The sequence below is a fragment of the Ceratotherium simum genome, chromosome 10, assembly GCF_057802395.1.
Source record: "Ceratotherium simum simum isolate JZ-2026a chromosome 10, ASM5780239v1, whole genome shotgun sequence".
NCBI classification, from domain to species: domain Eukaryota; kingdom Metazoa; phylum Chordata; class Mammalia; order Perissodactyla; family Rhinocerotidae; genus Ceratotherium; species Ceratotherium simum.
The window spans coordinates 1,074,758-1,090,095 of NC_141909.1; the positions used below are offsets into that span (position 1 = coordinate 1,074,758).

Sequence of the window (15,338 nt, forward strand, 5' to 3'; positions counted from 1 at the left end):
CACTGGACACAGGAATGGCAGGCTCAGCGGCTGATGGAGCCACAGAACTGAAGGATCAGCTGCCCATGTGGAAAGGAGAAAGTCACCTAGAAAAAGCTATTCAGTATAATTTCAAACGTCGAGTCTGAGGACTGTGTAACACACCCAACACCTGCTTATTCAGGACCTGTGCTCCGTTTAAGAAAGAATACACAGTAAAACCCTGAGCATCTCACACCCTTGATGGTCAGAAATAAACCAGCTGGTGAAACTGTTTTCAAATTCTAACAGGCCCCCTAAGAGTTAACCCATTTGAGAACACACACGCGTGCGCGCACACGCACGCACGTACACGCACACACATGCATGCACGCACATGTACACACAAGCACGTACATGCACATGCCCTAGCAACCTGAGGAGCCCAAGATGGTGTGGGGCCCCAGGCGTCCCTTGGCCCTGCCTCAGGCCACAGCAGCCTGGTGCTCCGAGCTGGCCGCACACCACAGCTCTGCACTCCACCGTGTAGCGTGGACCAGCCAGAGCCCAAACTGCCACCCAGGCAGGCGGGTCGCCAGAAGACAAACACTGCTGTCACCCAGCCCAGGAGAAGAGTAGGTGGGAGTGCCACCCACCCGGCACCGACACTTACTGCTATCCGCAGGACCGACGCCTTCACCGAGGTCCATTTGTCCTGCCTTCGGTCTATGACCAGGATGAATCCAATGCCGGCATCCTGCAAGCTGGAACGAGGAGAGAGATCTGCAATTAGTGGGGGCGGCAGCAGAAATCCCTAAGAAAGCCTGATAATAAAGCGATTCCTCCTAGAATCCTCATGCCACGTCCACACTGCAGGGTGAGATGCACGCCCAGCAGGCTTCTGAGCAGACTGTAGCATTTCCAGGAGCCTCGTCCAGGCAATTTCCAGAACTTGCTCTTATCTAAAGACAGACAGGTCTTTTCTGTGAGGCTGATTTCCCAGCCTGACACCAACCATCTCACAACGCAGAGATCCAGGAGGAGCGCATCTCCCGGAACTCAGTCAACTCATGTTCCACAGCGAGAGCCGAGTCACTTTCCTTTCCAGTTGACCAGCTGGCTAAACCCTCCAAACAAATGTTACGACCCAAAAGTCATGTTAGTCCTAGCATCTGAAGTCCCCGTGTTCATCCATGTTATAAAATCGCTCCGGCTGGCATTGCAACAACTTTGGGAGAAAATCCCCGAGTCGTCCGGAGCCTCACAAGCATCTGTTGGAAATGGGAGACGAGACCTGGCTCCTGGCAACAGCAACATGGGCTTTAAAGACAACACTTGGTCTCTGTGCGATGATAACCTCCGTCCCAGCTTGCCTGATGCAGAGCCTGAGTCACAGCGCAGAAACGGGGAGATCCGCTCCCGCTGGGTAATCTCACACCAGAGCCAATTGTGTGACACCAGCAGCTGCCCCGCCAGCCAATCCCGGCAGAGGTGGATGAGAAGGCACGCCCAGGCACCGACCTGACTCGCTAACGTCCCAGCATCGGAACACACCGAAGGAGCCACTTGTGGGTTTAAATCAAAGTCAGAATTATACAGAACACACGTAAATTATGCAGTCTCTGAAAGTGCTCTGCCTCTGCAAACGTTATGTAGCAAAGCCAGAGCTGTAATATCCCAAATCCTGTGTGACTCTCAGATTTAACGATGGTGAAGCCACACAGAAAACGCACACCTGTGTGGGTGTGTGCTGTTGATTCTGTGTTCTTACGCTCATTTGACAATGAAGGACGCTACCTATTTACAGTAATCTCTCATAACAGCAAAGAACTTCCCGGTAAATGCACAAACATCAGCTTTCACTCAAAACAGCCTTCCTGCTGTTGACACCAGAGCCCACGTGGACACACAGTGAGAAGTCAGCTCTGCTTCACAGCTGTGGCGGCACTGCGCACAGGTCTGTCTTCTCGTCTGGCTTAGCTCCTGTGGAGGTGGGGTCGTTTTGTTTGCACATCACTTGAGTTTCAGTCCAGGAACCCAGGGTTCACAGCCATCCTGGTCCCCACGACACCCCAGTACCTAGTGCTCCACACAGACCCCTGGCCAACCTGCCCAGCTCAGGCTGCGCAGGCCAGTTAGGAAGCTGAGATGGAGAAGAAGCCCTGACCACGGGCTCCGTCCTGGGCTGGCTGCAGGGGAGGTCCAGAGCGCGGTCTGCGGCAGGCATGCGCTCTCCTCCAGGCAGCCCCAGGCAGGTCCTTGCTTACGTCAGTGCAGCCTCTGCCGTCTGCCCATGTGGGGCGATCTGACCCTGCAGTCTCAGCCTCAGCTCAGCCACGTGACGGTGACCTGCAGTCTCAGCCTCAGCTCAGCCACGTGACGGTGACCGGGGCTCCGCTTGTCTGCTCGCCCGAGGCCTGGACGGGAGGAAGTGGCGTCTTGGGTCCACTCACAGGGGCTCGCTGAGACCTCCCCGCCCGACCGCACGCTCTCTTTTGAGAGGAACAAGTCACAGGCTGTTCCCCTGATGACGCCAGCCACGCACACTTCTCCTCAAAGTCTGCTGCACCCTCGGGAGCACTGGCCGGGATGGCTTGACAGACAGGGTTCCCTGCCTTCCCCCCTCACCTCATAGGTGAGCTGCCTCTGGGCATCCAGGCTGATCCCAGTCACCTGGATCACTCTTCCCAAAGTGGAGGAGACGAGGCCCCGACACCGGTGCTCACTGAGCGCACCACCACGGGACCCGAAGAGCCCAGGCAGGCACCCTCCAGTCCCAGGGCAGGGAGCCGGGAAGTGCTCCCACTACCTGTCTGTGAAGAGAAGCCCCGCCTGCCGAGGGCGCGCACCACGCAGGAGAACACCCGGCCTCGCTCTGCAGTTGCTGCCCGCCACATGCGCAGGGCTCTGGGGCCACTCGAGGTGCTGCCCTGGATGGGCGACTCCCCCGAGAACCATCAAATGGGAACCAAACTAGTGCCCACCCTGGGAGGCTGCTGGGAGAGTGCAGTGAGCTGCTTCTGGGCCCCACCACACACTCTGTGACGCGGATCCTCGCTGTGGCTGCAGCATTCTCCTTTCGTGGAAGGACAACTCTCCCCTTTCCCTGGAACGGAGCTTCGATCCCAGTGGGACTGCAGGCTCAGCCTCCAGCTCTGCCGTGCGGCAGTGGCCCCTCGTTACTCCACAACAGACCCCAGAATGTCACACCTGGTCTGAGCTTCTGAGCCCAGAATACTCCCTTCTGTGGCCAACATACCCAGTTTGCCGTAGCGCCCAGCAGGCTGCCCCCAGGCTGACCCCACTGCCCTCAGATCATCCTCGTGTTTCTTTGAACACTCAGACCCAGGCAGGACAGCAGCGGCCGCCTCATGGGCGTGACGGCCCCGGCCTCCGGCCCACGCGCCCTGCGGCACAGCCGCAGCTTCTCCACGTCCCTGTCCCTGCCCCTGCCTGTGTTCCCTTCGTTTGCACAGCTGTGTGTAGAGACATTCCAGTGCACACGAGTCTCCCGTCACGACTGTGATCGGGAGGCCAGCGTCCCGGATGGGACTGGCAGAGCCAATGCGATGAGAAAGCAGAGCCACCAAGGACACGAGGTTTTTAAATTAAAATTACAGGGGGCCTATGAGGAAGGATAAATCTCCTTGATTCACAAAAACATGCCCTAGGGGGGGTTTCTCAGCGAGGACAGCGGTCTCGGGGCAGGAGCCACCTGAGCCCACACCGCGCGGCAGCCTGTGGGAGGGGCCGGTGGGAGGCTCAGTCACAGCTCCCCTCACCCCAGGCCAGGCCCGGACCCTCCGTGGAGGAGGGACTTCTCGCTCCTCGGGGTTCAGGCGCTGCGCCAGAAGCCCAACAGCTATTCTCCCTCTGAGCCTCACAACGACCCTGCGAGGTGGGACCACTCTCTCCAGCCCTGGGACGAGGGATGGGGGCACAAAGAGGGGAAGTCGTTTGTCCAAAGTCACACAGCAGGTGAGCCTCACCGTCTGGCTCAGAATCCCCCTGTTAGCTGCCTGCAAGCCACCTCCCAGGCCACGTCCACCTCAGAACAAAGCGACACCCTCTCTCCCCCTAACCCCTGGGCTGCCCCCTATGTCGGGCCAAGCAGAGGCCCTCCTCTTCAGGGGTCCCTGCACCACTCCTGGTGTCAGGGGACATGCTGAGGCGGACCCAACCTCAGAAACAGACAGCAACGATGGTCACACGCCAGGACCCAGCTTGGAGCCCAGGAAAACTCTCCCCCGTGCCCCACGTCTCGTCTCCCGTCACATTCTGGGGATGCTGACTCAGGCACAGACTTAGCTAACAGAAGGCATCTTACGTGGGGGTGTAGAGACCTTCACACCTCCCATGCGCCCCCAGGACTGCAGCCCCAGGAGCGGGCGACCAGCAGCCCCTGGAGGCCCGTCATCCCTCCCACGCTGAGGAGGGTCCAGACCTGCCCACACGAGTGAAGGACCTGGGGCTCGCGGGCCCTGCTTCTGCCCCGCATCTGTGACCCCATGTGCCCAGGGGACAGGGCAGTGTGGCTCACGCTGGATGGCACAAGAGGCCGCCCCTGGGGTCCCTTGTGTGCCAGGCCTCGGGCGGACTGCACTGAAGGTGGAACGGGAGAAATAGAGAGCGTGAATTCAGAAGCTGGCAGCCACACAGAAGTGTCCCCAGTCCCCTGGGCACACACAGCCCTGCAGACACACAGTGGTCGGCCTCCAACCTCCCGACAGTCAGCTCGGAGGGCCAGCCGTCCTGGCCAGCCGTCCTGGCTGAGTGAGGCCGATGAGCTCACTTTTGGCCCCAATAATCAAAAGAGGCACAGAGCTCGCATAAACCCTGTTTCTGGGATTCACCATTCCCCAGTGCCCTCTCCAGCACCTCAGGGCTGGCTGGCCTTGGGCGCTCATGGGCCCACCAACCCCAGCGGGGTGGCCCTCGGTGGCCTGGGGCACGTGGGGCCCATCAGCTAAAGGTCCAACCTCCCCATCGCCGGGCGGGAGCAGTGAGCAGCCTGAGAACAGTCTGGAAACAGGCCTGGGAGGCTCCCTGACAGCGAGGTCTGCCGTCACCGCCAGCACATCTGTCCAGCTCCTGCCGAGCTTCGTCTTGCTCCCCTGACCCGCTGCTTGTTTAGACCCCATTCGTCACAAAGCAGGGATGGGTGGAGACGCAGGGAAACCAGGAGTCAGATGGGGAAAGGCATCTGCAGAGGGAGGGCCGCGGTGGGGAGAGCTGAGGGAGGCGGGGTGCAATGAAACGGACCCACGGCTGGCGCGCTTCTCAGACCGCAGCACGTCCCAGACTCCCGGAAGGCTTGTCACAATGCATATTCGGGCTCAGGAGGCCTAGTGGGGCCACCTTACTGCATTTCTAATGAGCTCCCAAATGCCTCTGATGCTGCGGGTCCACAGACCACACGCGCGTGGCGAGTCCTACAGATGAGCCCTGAGAACGTTCTGTGCCTGGCGATGCTGCATCTGTGTGTCTGAGCCTCTGCGCCACAGAAAGAGCCCCGGAAGGAGGTCCTGACACCTGGGGCGGCTGCTGGACCTCGGGGGCCTGGGCGGGGTCAGGAGGGAAGGAGGGCGGGAAGGAGGGGTCAGAGGGCAGCCAGAGCACCAGCAGCGAGGAGGAGCTTTTGGTCACCAGTTCTCCGGTGGCCACCCCTGGCCCGTTGCTATGGAAACCCTGAGCCTCCCGGGAGCCCCATGGCCACCAGGGTCTGCTCTGAGAGCCGCGTCCACCAACCCTGACCACACACCCCACCAGGGCTGCACTTGTCCATCTCCCGCAGTGCCGGGCCCAGAGCCGGGGCTCAGCACACCCGGACAGGCGAACGATACTGAGTGAAGGATACTGAGTGAAGGATACTGAGTGAAGTCCTCAGCCCTTCTCTCCGGGCGTCCACAGCTGCAGGAGGCGTCCAGCCTCACCCCTGCCTGCCCTGAAAGGGAGCGTGCCACAGGCCACTGCCCCCACCACACTTCTCCAGCCCATGGAGGGTGGCCCTGTGTTTCCAGGTCTCTGCTCCCACCCCATGTCAGCCAGTCCCTCGCCCAGGGTCATTCTCTATCCTCAGGCAGCCCCGCCGGCTTTCCATCCTCCTTCCACCAGCAGCAAAACGATCTTAACGGTGGCTACAGCTGTCCTTGAAAGGAGTTCAACTTGTTACTATTGCCACGACAGGCTGAGTGTACAGACGGACAACGGCCAGGCCGTCTATAAAAACAGAACCCTGACCCACTGTCTCAGCGCCCAGCCCAGGCGGCCAGCCTGCTGTCCACAGTCACACTTGCAGGAGGTTGACCACTGTCCCCAGCGACAACCCCGGAAGCCAAACAACGCCCTGCAGCATTGGCCCTGATGGCTGAGAGCCAACAGCGTCACCCCTGCCCCTGCCCCTGCGAGTCCGCTGTGGGTGCTGCAGCTGTCCGCTAGGACAGACCTCGGCCCTCAGGGTGGACACGGACACTCAGCTCCAGCACGGCTGAGTCAGGCCTGTCATCCTGGAGCGATAAACGTGAACAGAGCAAGCCAGGGGGCTCCAACACTGTCTGATTCTGCGGAGAGGGAGGAGGCGTGGCGTTTAAGGGCGAGTTTCTGAGCACCCACGGCTCCAGCGTGGCCTCGCTCTGCCCTAAGCCGGGGGCTCATGGCTTGCAGCTGCAAGACGGTGAAGTGGCCCCTTCACGGTGTGAAAAGCCCCAGCTTCCCTGGATGCCTCGCCAGCGTCAGGCCAGATGGACGGTGAGCGTTCTCTGAGCCACCTCTAAGGAGGCCCCTCAGCTTGGCGCCGGGACGGAGGAAACAAAGCCGGTGGAGGGGTGGGGGGGTAGCAGGGGGAGTGGGGGGGTCCATGGGCGAGGGTGCACTCTAGCAGGAGGCATCATGGGCTGGCACTGTACCTGACCGTCCCTGGCTGGTGTCAGGACAGGCGTCAGGTAGAGCTCGTCCATCCGTGGCAGGGCCCAGGGTCCCTCCCATGGCAGAGATGGTCCAGCCTCCCTGACGGGCTGGGAAGAATGCTGGGGTGCTGGCCGAGCAGGTGGGCCCCAGGCTGGGCAGTCCAGGGGGCCAGGGAATGGGCAGGGCCAGGCCGGTGGCTGGGGGTACTGGAGCAAGAGGGGCTCCCCTTTCCCGGGCCCCCACCTACTGTATGTCTTTGCTGTTTTCTCTCTTTTTCATCCCCTATTTGAACACTGTCTACAAAAGTTAGCAAATGTGAAGGACTCTTTCATTTCCTTATTTTCCTTTTGTGAGGGAAATGCCGTGGCCATGTCTCTCCCTGCCCACATGACTCACCTGCCCAGGTCCTAACAGCGTGGCCTCGAGGGCACCCCCTGAGCAGTCAGGGCCGTACCTGTCTCTTCTGCTGCTTCTCTCTCCTTACGACTCAAATCTTAACCTGTTAGACTATCACTTGTGTGATGCATTTATTCTAACATGGGTCAGCTTTTCATCCCTGAAAGTAAGACAGCAAGAAAAACGGCAAATGCTTTTTCAAAACTCTCCCATCATAGTAACGAATCTGTTCTCAGTCACACGCAGCCCCATTAGGGCTGACACACGTCAGACATGCACAAGGATGGGCTGAAGATGAGCGGGGACAAGCAAAGGGGCCACACGGCAGGCATCGCCTCTCTTCTCCACAACCCTAAGGGAACAGCCCACCTTTTTAGAAAAACACAGGAATTTCTCTAAAGAGCCTGAAAACTTGCATTTTTTATTCTTTATAGTTATTTTTTTTCATATCAATAAATATAATTTTTTTGACAAAAATAAACAAAGAAAACCAAAACTATGATATCCAAGAGAATCATTATGAACGTAGCTGGAATTTGAACCAATGAACACAGAGCAGGAGCGATGATCTTTGTAGACAATGGAGAGGTCAGCGTGCACCTGCTCTGCAGGCGCCCACACGGCACAGAGGAAACTGGAGAATCTTATCTATTTTTCAAGGACTGATTTCTAATCTAGCTCGAAAACACAGCTTCCTCCATCAACAAATGAGTGCATAAACAAAATGCGGTCCATCCATCCAATAAGTATTATTCAGGCTTAGAAAGGAAGGAAATTCTGACGCCTGCTACGGCATGGTTGAACCTCGAGGACATTATGCTGAGGGAAATAAGCCAGTCACAAAAATACAAATACTCTAGGATTCCACTCGTAGGAGGTCCCTAGAGGAGTGAAATCAGTAGAGACAGAAAGTAGATGGTGCCAGGGGCTGGGGGAGGGGGAGGAGAATTTAATGGGGACAGAGTTTCAGTTTTGCAAGATGAAAGTTCTGGAGGCTGGTCGCATAACAATGAGAATGTACTTAACATTACTGACCTGTACACTTGGAAACGGTTAAGATGGTAAGTTGTATGTTATGTGTATTTTACCACAATTAAAACAACGTTATTGAAAAAAATCAACCTCATAGCTTCCTTAAATACATTTTTTAAAAACAGAGAGGTGCACACCGCTGGCCAGTTTTCTGTAACCACGGAGTGAACTGCTCCCGGGGGGGGCATCACCTTGGGAGGACCCATGCTAGAACCTTCCGGAATCTCATTACCTGCCTCAGGTTCGTGCTGCACCCTGACCGTCTTGCCTTTTCCGCTCCTGCCCTCCGTCCTGAGACGCGCAGCTTCCCTGTCCTGACTCTGCTGGCCCGGCAGCCCCAAGTTCATCCGGCTCCTTCCTCCCCCGGATCTGCCTCAGGCACCTCCTCTCCACCTGGAGCTGAAACTCTAGCCGCACAGGCTTCTGGGCACGCTACGTCTCCCGCTCTGCGCCGCCCCCGGGCCCATGGGGTGGACGAGCTAGCGGGTGCAGCCTGGGTGCTGCGACGGCAGCAAGAGAGGGGCTTCCCAGGCCCACACCTCAGCGTGTTTCCCTCACAGCAAAATATCGTTATTTCCAAGTAAGGCAAGGGCCACGGTCTCTCCTCTTTGGGCAGGGAACCAGGAAAACAACCTCGGCCTCTTCTCTGTGAATGAAGGGGCCCTTCATTAACTTGATCCCACCCCATCGCAGCCCTCGTGCTCCAACAGATGGAAACGTTTCACTGCTGTGCTGCCCCAAGTGGCAGCCACCGGCCACACGTGAACTGAAATATGGCTCACCAGACCCGTGGACTGAACTTTTACACTTAGTTTTAATTTTAAAATTTAAAGGGGCACACATGGCCAGCGGCTGTCATACTGGACGGCAGTAGCAGAGAAAAACCATTACACCAAAGGGAGAAGGCTCGAGGCTCCCTCAGGATAACAGGATGGGGAAGACACACAGACAGGACCTGTGTGGAGGAGGTCACGGCAGTGGGCAGTGGTCACTGAGCTCCCAGAGCTCCAGACCACGAGAGACAACGGGCTGAGCAAAGTCACTGGACCGCAAAAGGCTAGAACGACCCTTTACTTGCTAATTACACGGGGGGGACGGGGAGGATCCCCAGCCAGAGTGTCTGAGAACTAACACAGATGGGATCGCTTTCGAGACGTCCGATCTTATAAAAAACAGAACAAACCAGCTAGACTGGAACAGCAGAATTCAACGGGGGATGGCAGGGTGAGTGGAATCCCCGTCAACAGGCATGGGCTCCCATGTTTGGTCATCTACATCAGAGGGTGTGATGCCGCCACTGAGAGGAGGAGGGAAATGGTGCCCAGAGTAATGACCAGGACCCATCGCTGTTGACTGAAAGAAGAGGTCGTGACGTGACACATCTATGCCGCCTGCTGGAGGAATGTCTGCACGTGGGTAGAACATCACCAGAACTCCTAGCCCTGGGGAGGACGCAGGAGGTGGGAAGCTCTCACTGCTGCGTGGATACTTTCTGAATTGCTGAGTTCACATTCACACACACATTTTCTAACTTTATGTCCAAAAGTCAACTGAACCTTCCAGGTTCTAGAACCACAGGAGTGAGGAGAGAGGAGAGATCCAGGTTCTAGAACCACAGGCATGAGGAGAGGAGAGATTCAGGTTCTAGAACTGCAGGAGTGAGGAGAGGAGCAATCCAGGGTCTAGAACTGCAGGAGTGAGGAGAGAGGAGAGATCCAGGTTCTAGAACAGCAGGAGTGAGGAGAGATCCAGGTTCCAGAACTGTAGGAGTAGGGGGACCAAGAGGTTCAGGTCCTAGAGCCTCAGGCATCCGTGCCCCCGGGACGGCCTCTGTAATCCCCACTGCAATTTGCTCAGTGCTGGACTCAGAGGCGGTCACAAAACACGTTAAGTGTAAAAGAAATCAAACGGTACCACTCTTTCTTTTTTATGGGGTAATTTCTATCAGCATAAACACGCTGTTGTTTCTTTCATCTTAAAAGAATCTCATCTGCCTCCCTCTCACCAGCTAATTGAGCCATTTCTCTGCTCCCTTTGGTAGCAGAATCCCGGAAGGAGTGTCTACACCCATTGTCTCAGGTCTCTCTCCTCCCATTTTCATTAAATTTACTCCAATCAACATTTCACTCCCAACCTTCCACAGAAACTGCTCTTGTCAGCATTCCCCAAGACTGGCACACTGTGAGAGTCTCATGGAGTTCCTCATTCTCACCTGATTTCCCATCAGTAAAGTGACCACACTGTGGCAGCTGGGACACCCGAGAAGGAAGGGCTGCCATAAGAAGTTGCAGGTGTAGCCTGGCCACCGACCTATGGACCTTCCGACCTCCCCACAGCCCCACAGGATCTAGGGGTGCCCTCCCAGCCCGAGACCCCAGGTGAGGGCCGATCCCCCTCCTCTCCCTGCTGTGTTCAGCCTCCCCCTGCCCTCCTCCAGCTGGAACACCCGGGGATCCCCCTCCTCTGTGCACACCCCACCCCTGAGGACCTCACCACCCGATTGCCCACCAGTCCCAAATCCACACCCCAGCCAGCCCTCGCCCAGAACTCTACACTCGCCACCCCCACAGCTCCCTCCAGGTCTAGATGCCACCACCCCCAGGCCTGCAGCCCCTCCCCTCCCTCCTTCCCCCTGTCCCGCTATGGCCAGGGCTCCAAGTCAGGTCATGGCCCCCTTTGCCCCATTTCACTGAGAACAAAGCCCCTCTTTAAAGGGATCCACGTTCCACACGGTGAGGGGGCTCCCAATCCTTCCTTGACCTCCCAATTCTGTTCCCTGATATCCCTCCTGTCCCTCACTCTGTCCCCACTCTCAGGTCCCATTTTGCAAATGAACCTGAAAGAACCAGCCTCCCAGGGGTCTTAGGACTGTCCACATGACTCAGGTCCCCTCCTAGTGGTCTTTGTGAGGACTGTACCCATGACTGAGGTTCCTTCCCAGGGGTCTTTGCAAGGACTGTCCCCCATGACTTATGTCCCCTCACAGGGGTCTTGGTGAGGACTGTCCCTCATAACTCAGGTCCCCTCCTAGGGGTCTTGGTGAGGACTGTCCCCATGATTCAGGTCCCTTCCTAGGGGTCATTGTGAGGACTGTCCCCATGACTGAGGCCCCCTCCTAGGGGTCTTTGTGAGGACTGTCCCCATGACCGAGGTCTTTGTGACTCAGGGTTCCTCACCTCCTCTAAGCCACCTTCTAACAGAGCTCCTCTCTCACTGTCTCTCTGCCCTCCCTCACCTCCTTTCTGCCCCTTTCTTCCTTTTCATAAGCCACATCCCTGTCATGTCTTATTTAATTTTCTGCAAAGGCAAGCAGCAGGAGTTTCTCTGTTTGTTCACTGGTGGGACCACGCTGTCCAGCACACAACAGACGAGACGGGTCAGCTGTCCGAGCCTCTCCCTCTGCCTTTCCCTCAGTTGTGTAAGCGTCTGTAGGGAAGTCACATGGCCACCTTTGGGGCAGGGCCTGCGGTTCACTGTCACTCGTCACAAGTCCCTGGGCTGGCCCCACCCAGGCCTGGCAGATGCTGGCAAACAAGCCCCATTAGGAATTCAAGGGTTGTAGGAATCTGTGTGATGGTGAAAGCAGCCCTGCAGCCAAGATGGGAGCACACAGGGACACCCCACGGTCGGCCACCACATTGGCTGGACAGCAGCTGATGGACACCAGTTGATAAATCATGACGTCCTTCCACGTTCACTTGACTGAGTCATTCTTCAAAAGACCAACAATAAGGAGCCCAGTGGCTTAGTGGTTAAGTTCACGCACTCCGCTTCGGTGGCCTGGGGTTCACAGGTTCAGATCCCGGGTGGGACCTACGCACCGCTCACCAAGCCATGCTGTGGCAGTGTCCCATATAAAGTAGAGGGGGATGGGCACAGATGTTAGCTCAGGGCCAATCTTCCTCAGCAAAAAAGAGGAGGATTGGAAGCAGATGTTAGCTCAGGGCTAATCTTCCTTGCCAAGGAAAAAAAAAAAAAGACCAACAATATGCTCCATATTTACATGTGTCTGATGCACCTGGATGAAGCCCGCCTCCGGAAAGGCAGTATTTCAAAACTACCATAACTGTTAACCAGACGTGACTGCTTACATTGGGGCTCCCGTTCTTTGCATAGAGTAACAGCCAGAGAGCTAAAATCAGCACACAATATATTTTTTTAAAGGATAAAATGAAAGCCTGGTGAAAAAGCTGTGAGAGTCCATGTCTCCTAGAAGCGGTCTTCCTGAGAGATGGGCCCATTTAACTGCACTGACATTTAAAAGCGCACACCCGGGGGCTGGCCCGGTGGCGTAGTGGTTAAGTTCACACATTCTGCTTCGGTGGCCCGGGGAACGCCCAGCGCCCTTTCTCTGCTGGACCCTCACGTGCGTCAGGGCACTGCGCTGTCTTCTGAAATGACGGATGTGCTGGGTTTTACTATTTAGGAGTTCTACTTCTGATGAAAAGGGCTCATTGGGTCTGACAGGTCCAGACCCACCAGTCCAGCATCCGAGCTCTTTATCACCCTCAACGGGAAAGAAGAGAAGCGTGAAGAACACAAGCCAATGCCCAACACACACCCTTTTCCCTGGAAACGGAGCCCACAGGTCTGGGCTTCAAATCTTCAAGCCGGCCTCCCGGCCACTCCTCGGCACCCGGTGCCATGAAGCAGGATCACGGCAGTCAGTCCTCCGCTTCGAAGGAAGACTGGTGTTTTCTGCCCTCTGACCTTGCGTGTGGATCGTGCGCGTTCTTGGAGATCCGGGTTTTGAAAAGGCTCCATTCTCTTGGGGACAAGAACCCCTTAAAAGAGAGAAATGAAGGCTGCTGGTTCTGACAGAAGTGGAGACAAGTGTGCTGAGTGAGACCACAGGAGGGGCCCTCGTCCGTGAGGCAACTCGGCTCACGTGAATTCCTTTATTCACCTGCAAGGGACGTTTATTTGTCCAGCAAATATTTACCAGGGAACCGTGTGCCTGCTCTCCCACACCTGCCTCCTAGGGAAACATAGACCAAAACCAAGCCGTAAAGCAATTAGGATCATTCCAGAAAAGCCCCACAAAGCCAACCAGCCAGATGGGCGAGGGGGCCTGGGGGTGAAGGGGTGGGCTTCTTTCTTTAAGTGGGCATGATGGAGGGCCTCCCTGAGGAGGAGGCCTGGAGCATGAAAAGGAGCCATCTCAAGCATGGGGGGCCGAGGGACAGCAAGTGCAAAGGCCCTGAGGCCAGAAGGTCTGAGGACCAGCAAGACCAGCGAGGGTGGTGTCCCTGCGGGAGGAGATGGCGCCGGCCTGGAAGGTCCCGAGAGGGCATTAGGGACCTGGCTGCCCTCCTGAGTGTCCTGCCTGATTGAGAGAAGAAGGTGGACCTCGAGACCAGGCTCGAACACTGGGTGTTGACATTTTCAGATATAAAATGGTCTCTGATGTTTTAAAATCTAAGAATGACCTGAGTTTCCACCCACAGGCAAGGAAGGATTCACCACTGAACCCATTTTAGGGGCAGTGGGAGACCAAATAGAGCGCCCCCGTGGCCGGGAGGCCCGCTTGTTCAGCCAAGGCTGAGCGGTCACTGCGCGGGGCCGCCACTGTCCACACTGGGCACTGAGTCCTGGGCGTGCCACCACCCCGGCCGGTGTTCAGAAACCGTGACTACAACCACGGTTGTAGAGATGTCTCGTGGTGAGTTTTAATCTGCAGGACTTTGGATCTTAGATCCCTAAGTGGGGGAACGAGAAGAAAGGGACAGAGAGAAAATGAGACGGACAGCGAGGAGGCCATGGAAGGTTCTAGAACCACTCTATCAGCAAAGATGGCGAAGCCCATGCGAGCACTGAGCTCTCTCGGCATTCGCAGACAGCCTGTGAATCCTTCAGGTTCTAGCCAGTCAGAGCTCAGGAAAAGCGAAGTCAGTAATTGAGTGACTCCAAAGATTGTCTAAAATGAAAATGAGCAGAAGGAAGTTTGAATGAAGGGGACCAAGCCCAGCTTATCGCTCAAGGGTGAGAGGACTGAGACGGCTCTGGCTTCTGAGAAGAGACTCAGACCACGTGACACTCAGGGTCCACCAGGAGCTCTGACCTGGCCGTGGGCCCCGGGGCCATCGGGAGGGTGGAGGGCCAGGGCCTCCCCGGACGTGGAACTGCCCCACCCCCGGGAGACGTCCCCATCGGGGAGGCTGGGGAGCAGGAACTCCCCCACCCGAGGACCAGTGAGATGGCACAGGACACCCACAGTCAGCCGCCAACCGTGGCCGGCTCCTCTTCTGGTGAAACCACTTCACTCCCTAAAACCACCGCTGAGTTCAGTCATTTCGCCCTCAAACCGCTGCCCCTTTCTGCTTGTTGGCTTGTCCCAGCGTGTCCCCACCGCCAGGGGTCATGCAGCATCTCCGTCCTGCTGTCGGGTGCCCCGAGTGCTGGAGCCACCGTCCTGGGTCCCCACCCCACGGACACCCCTCGGTGCCACGCCACACGGGGAGCCCACACCCGCCAGGCGCTTTCCAGACGCCTGGTCTTACTGGAGTGAGGGCACCCCCGCGGTCCAGCGGCCTCATCTTCAGACTGGGCGTGACAGCCACCTTGCTGTCTCCGTGATTTGGGCCAAGGGAGAAGACACATGGAGACGCTCTGCAGCACGGCAGCCCCCACCACGAAGCACGTCTCTCAGCCCCTCGAGGGGCACGGCCGGCGGGAGGGAGCCCTTACTGAAGGCCACTCAGCTCCCAGCGCGCCGGCCGTCCCTCCCGCCTCAGCTCTGCTGCCCGGAGCCTGGCGCACTGAGGGGTACCGAGAAAGGAAGGTCAACAGAGACGGTGACCGAAGACCCTGCCCCGAGTGACCCTTCTCCTGCCAAGTGACTGCTCACTGCCCATGTCCGTCCGGAGAGCTCCCCTAGAACCTAACGGGCCTCCCTTCCTCCACCAGCCAGGCTGCTAGAAGAATCTACCCCCGCCCTCACACTGATGGTGGTGATCTGTCGTTACTGACCAGTTGTTACCAATCAGTGGCTTTTACATGATAGTATCACCCGACCAAACTTTCGGTCTGTTTTCTAGATTAGACCA

General features: G+C 57.1%; 1 protein-coding gene across 13 annotated transcripts in view; it reads right to left on the minus strand.

Moving 5' to 3' along the window:
• The window catches only part of MCF2L (MCF.2 cell line derived transforming sequence like), a 184,369-nt gene that overhangs the window by 44,048 nt on the left and 124,983 nt on the right, over window positions 1-15,338 (minus strand). For 11 of the 13 annotated variants that reach the window (XM_087435825.1, XM_087435822.1, XM_087435823.1 and 8 more), the window contains one exon: window positions 632-722. In XM_087435825.1, coding sequence (XP_087291951.1) covers window positions 632-722 — 91 coding nt within the window. Of the gene's footprint in view, window positions 1-631; window positions 723-1,105; window positions 1,291-15,338 lie in introns of those variants that run through there. The other 2 variants (XM_087435831.1, XM_087435830.1) reach the window with 1 other exon arrangement.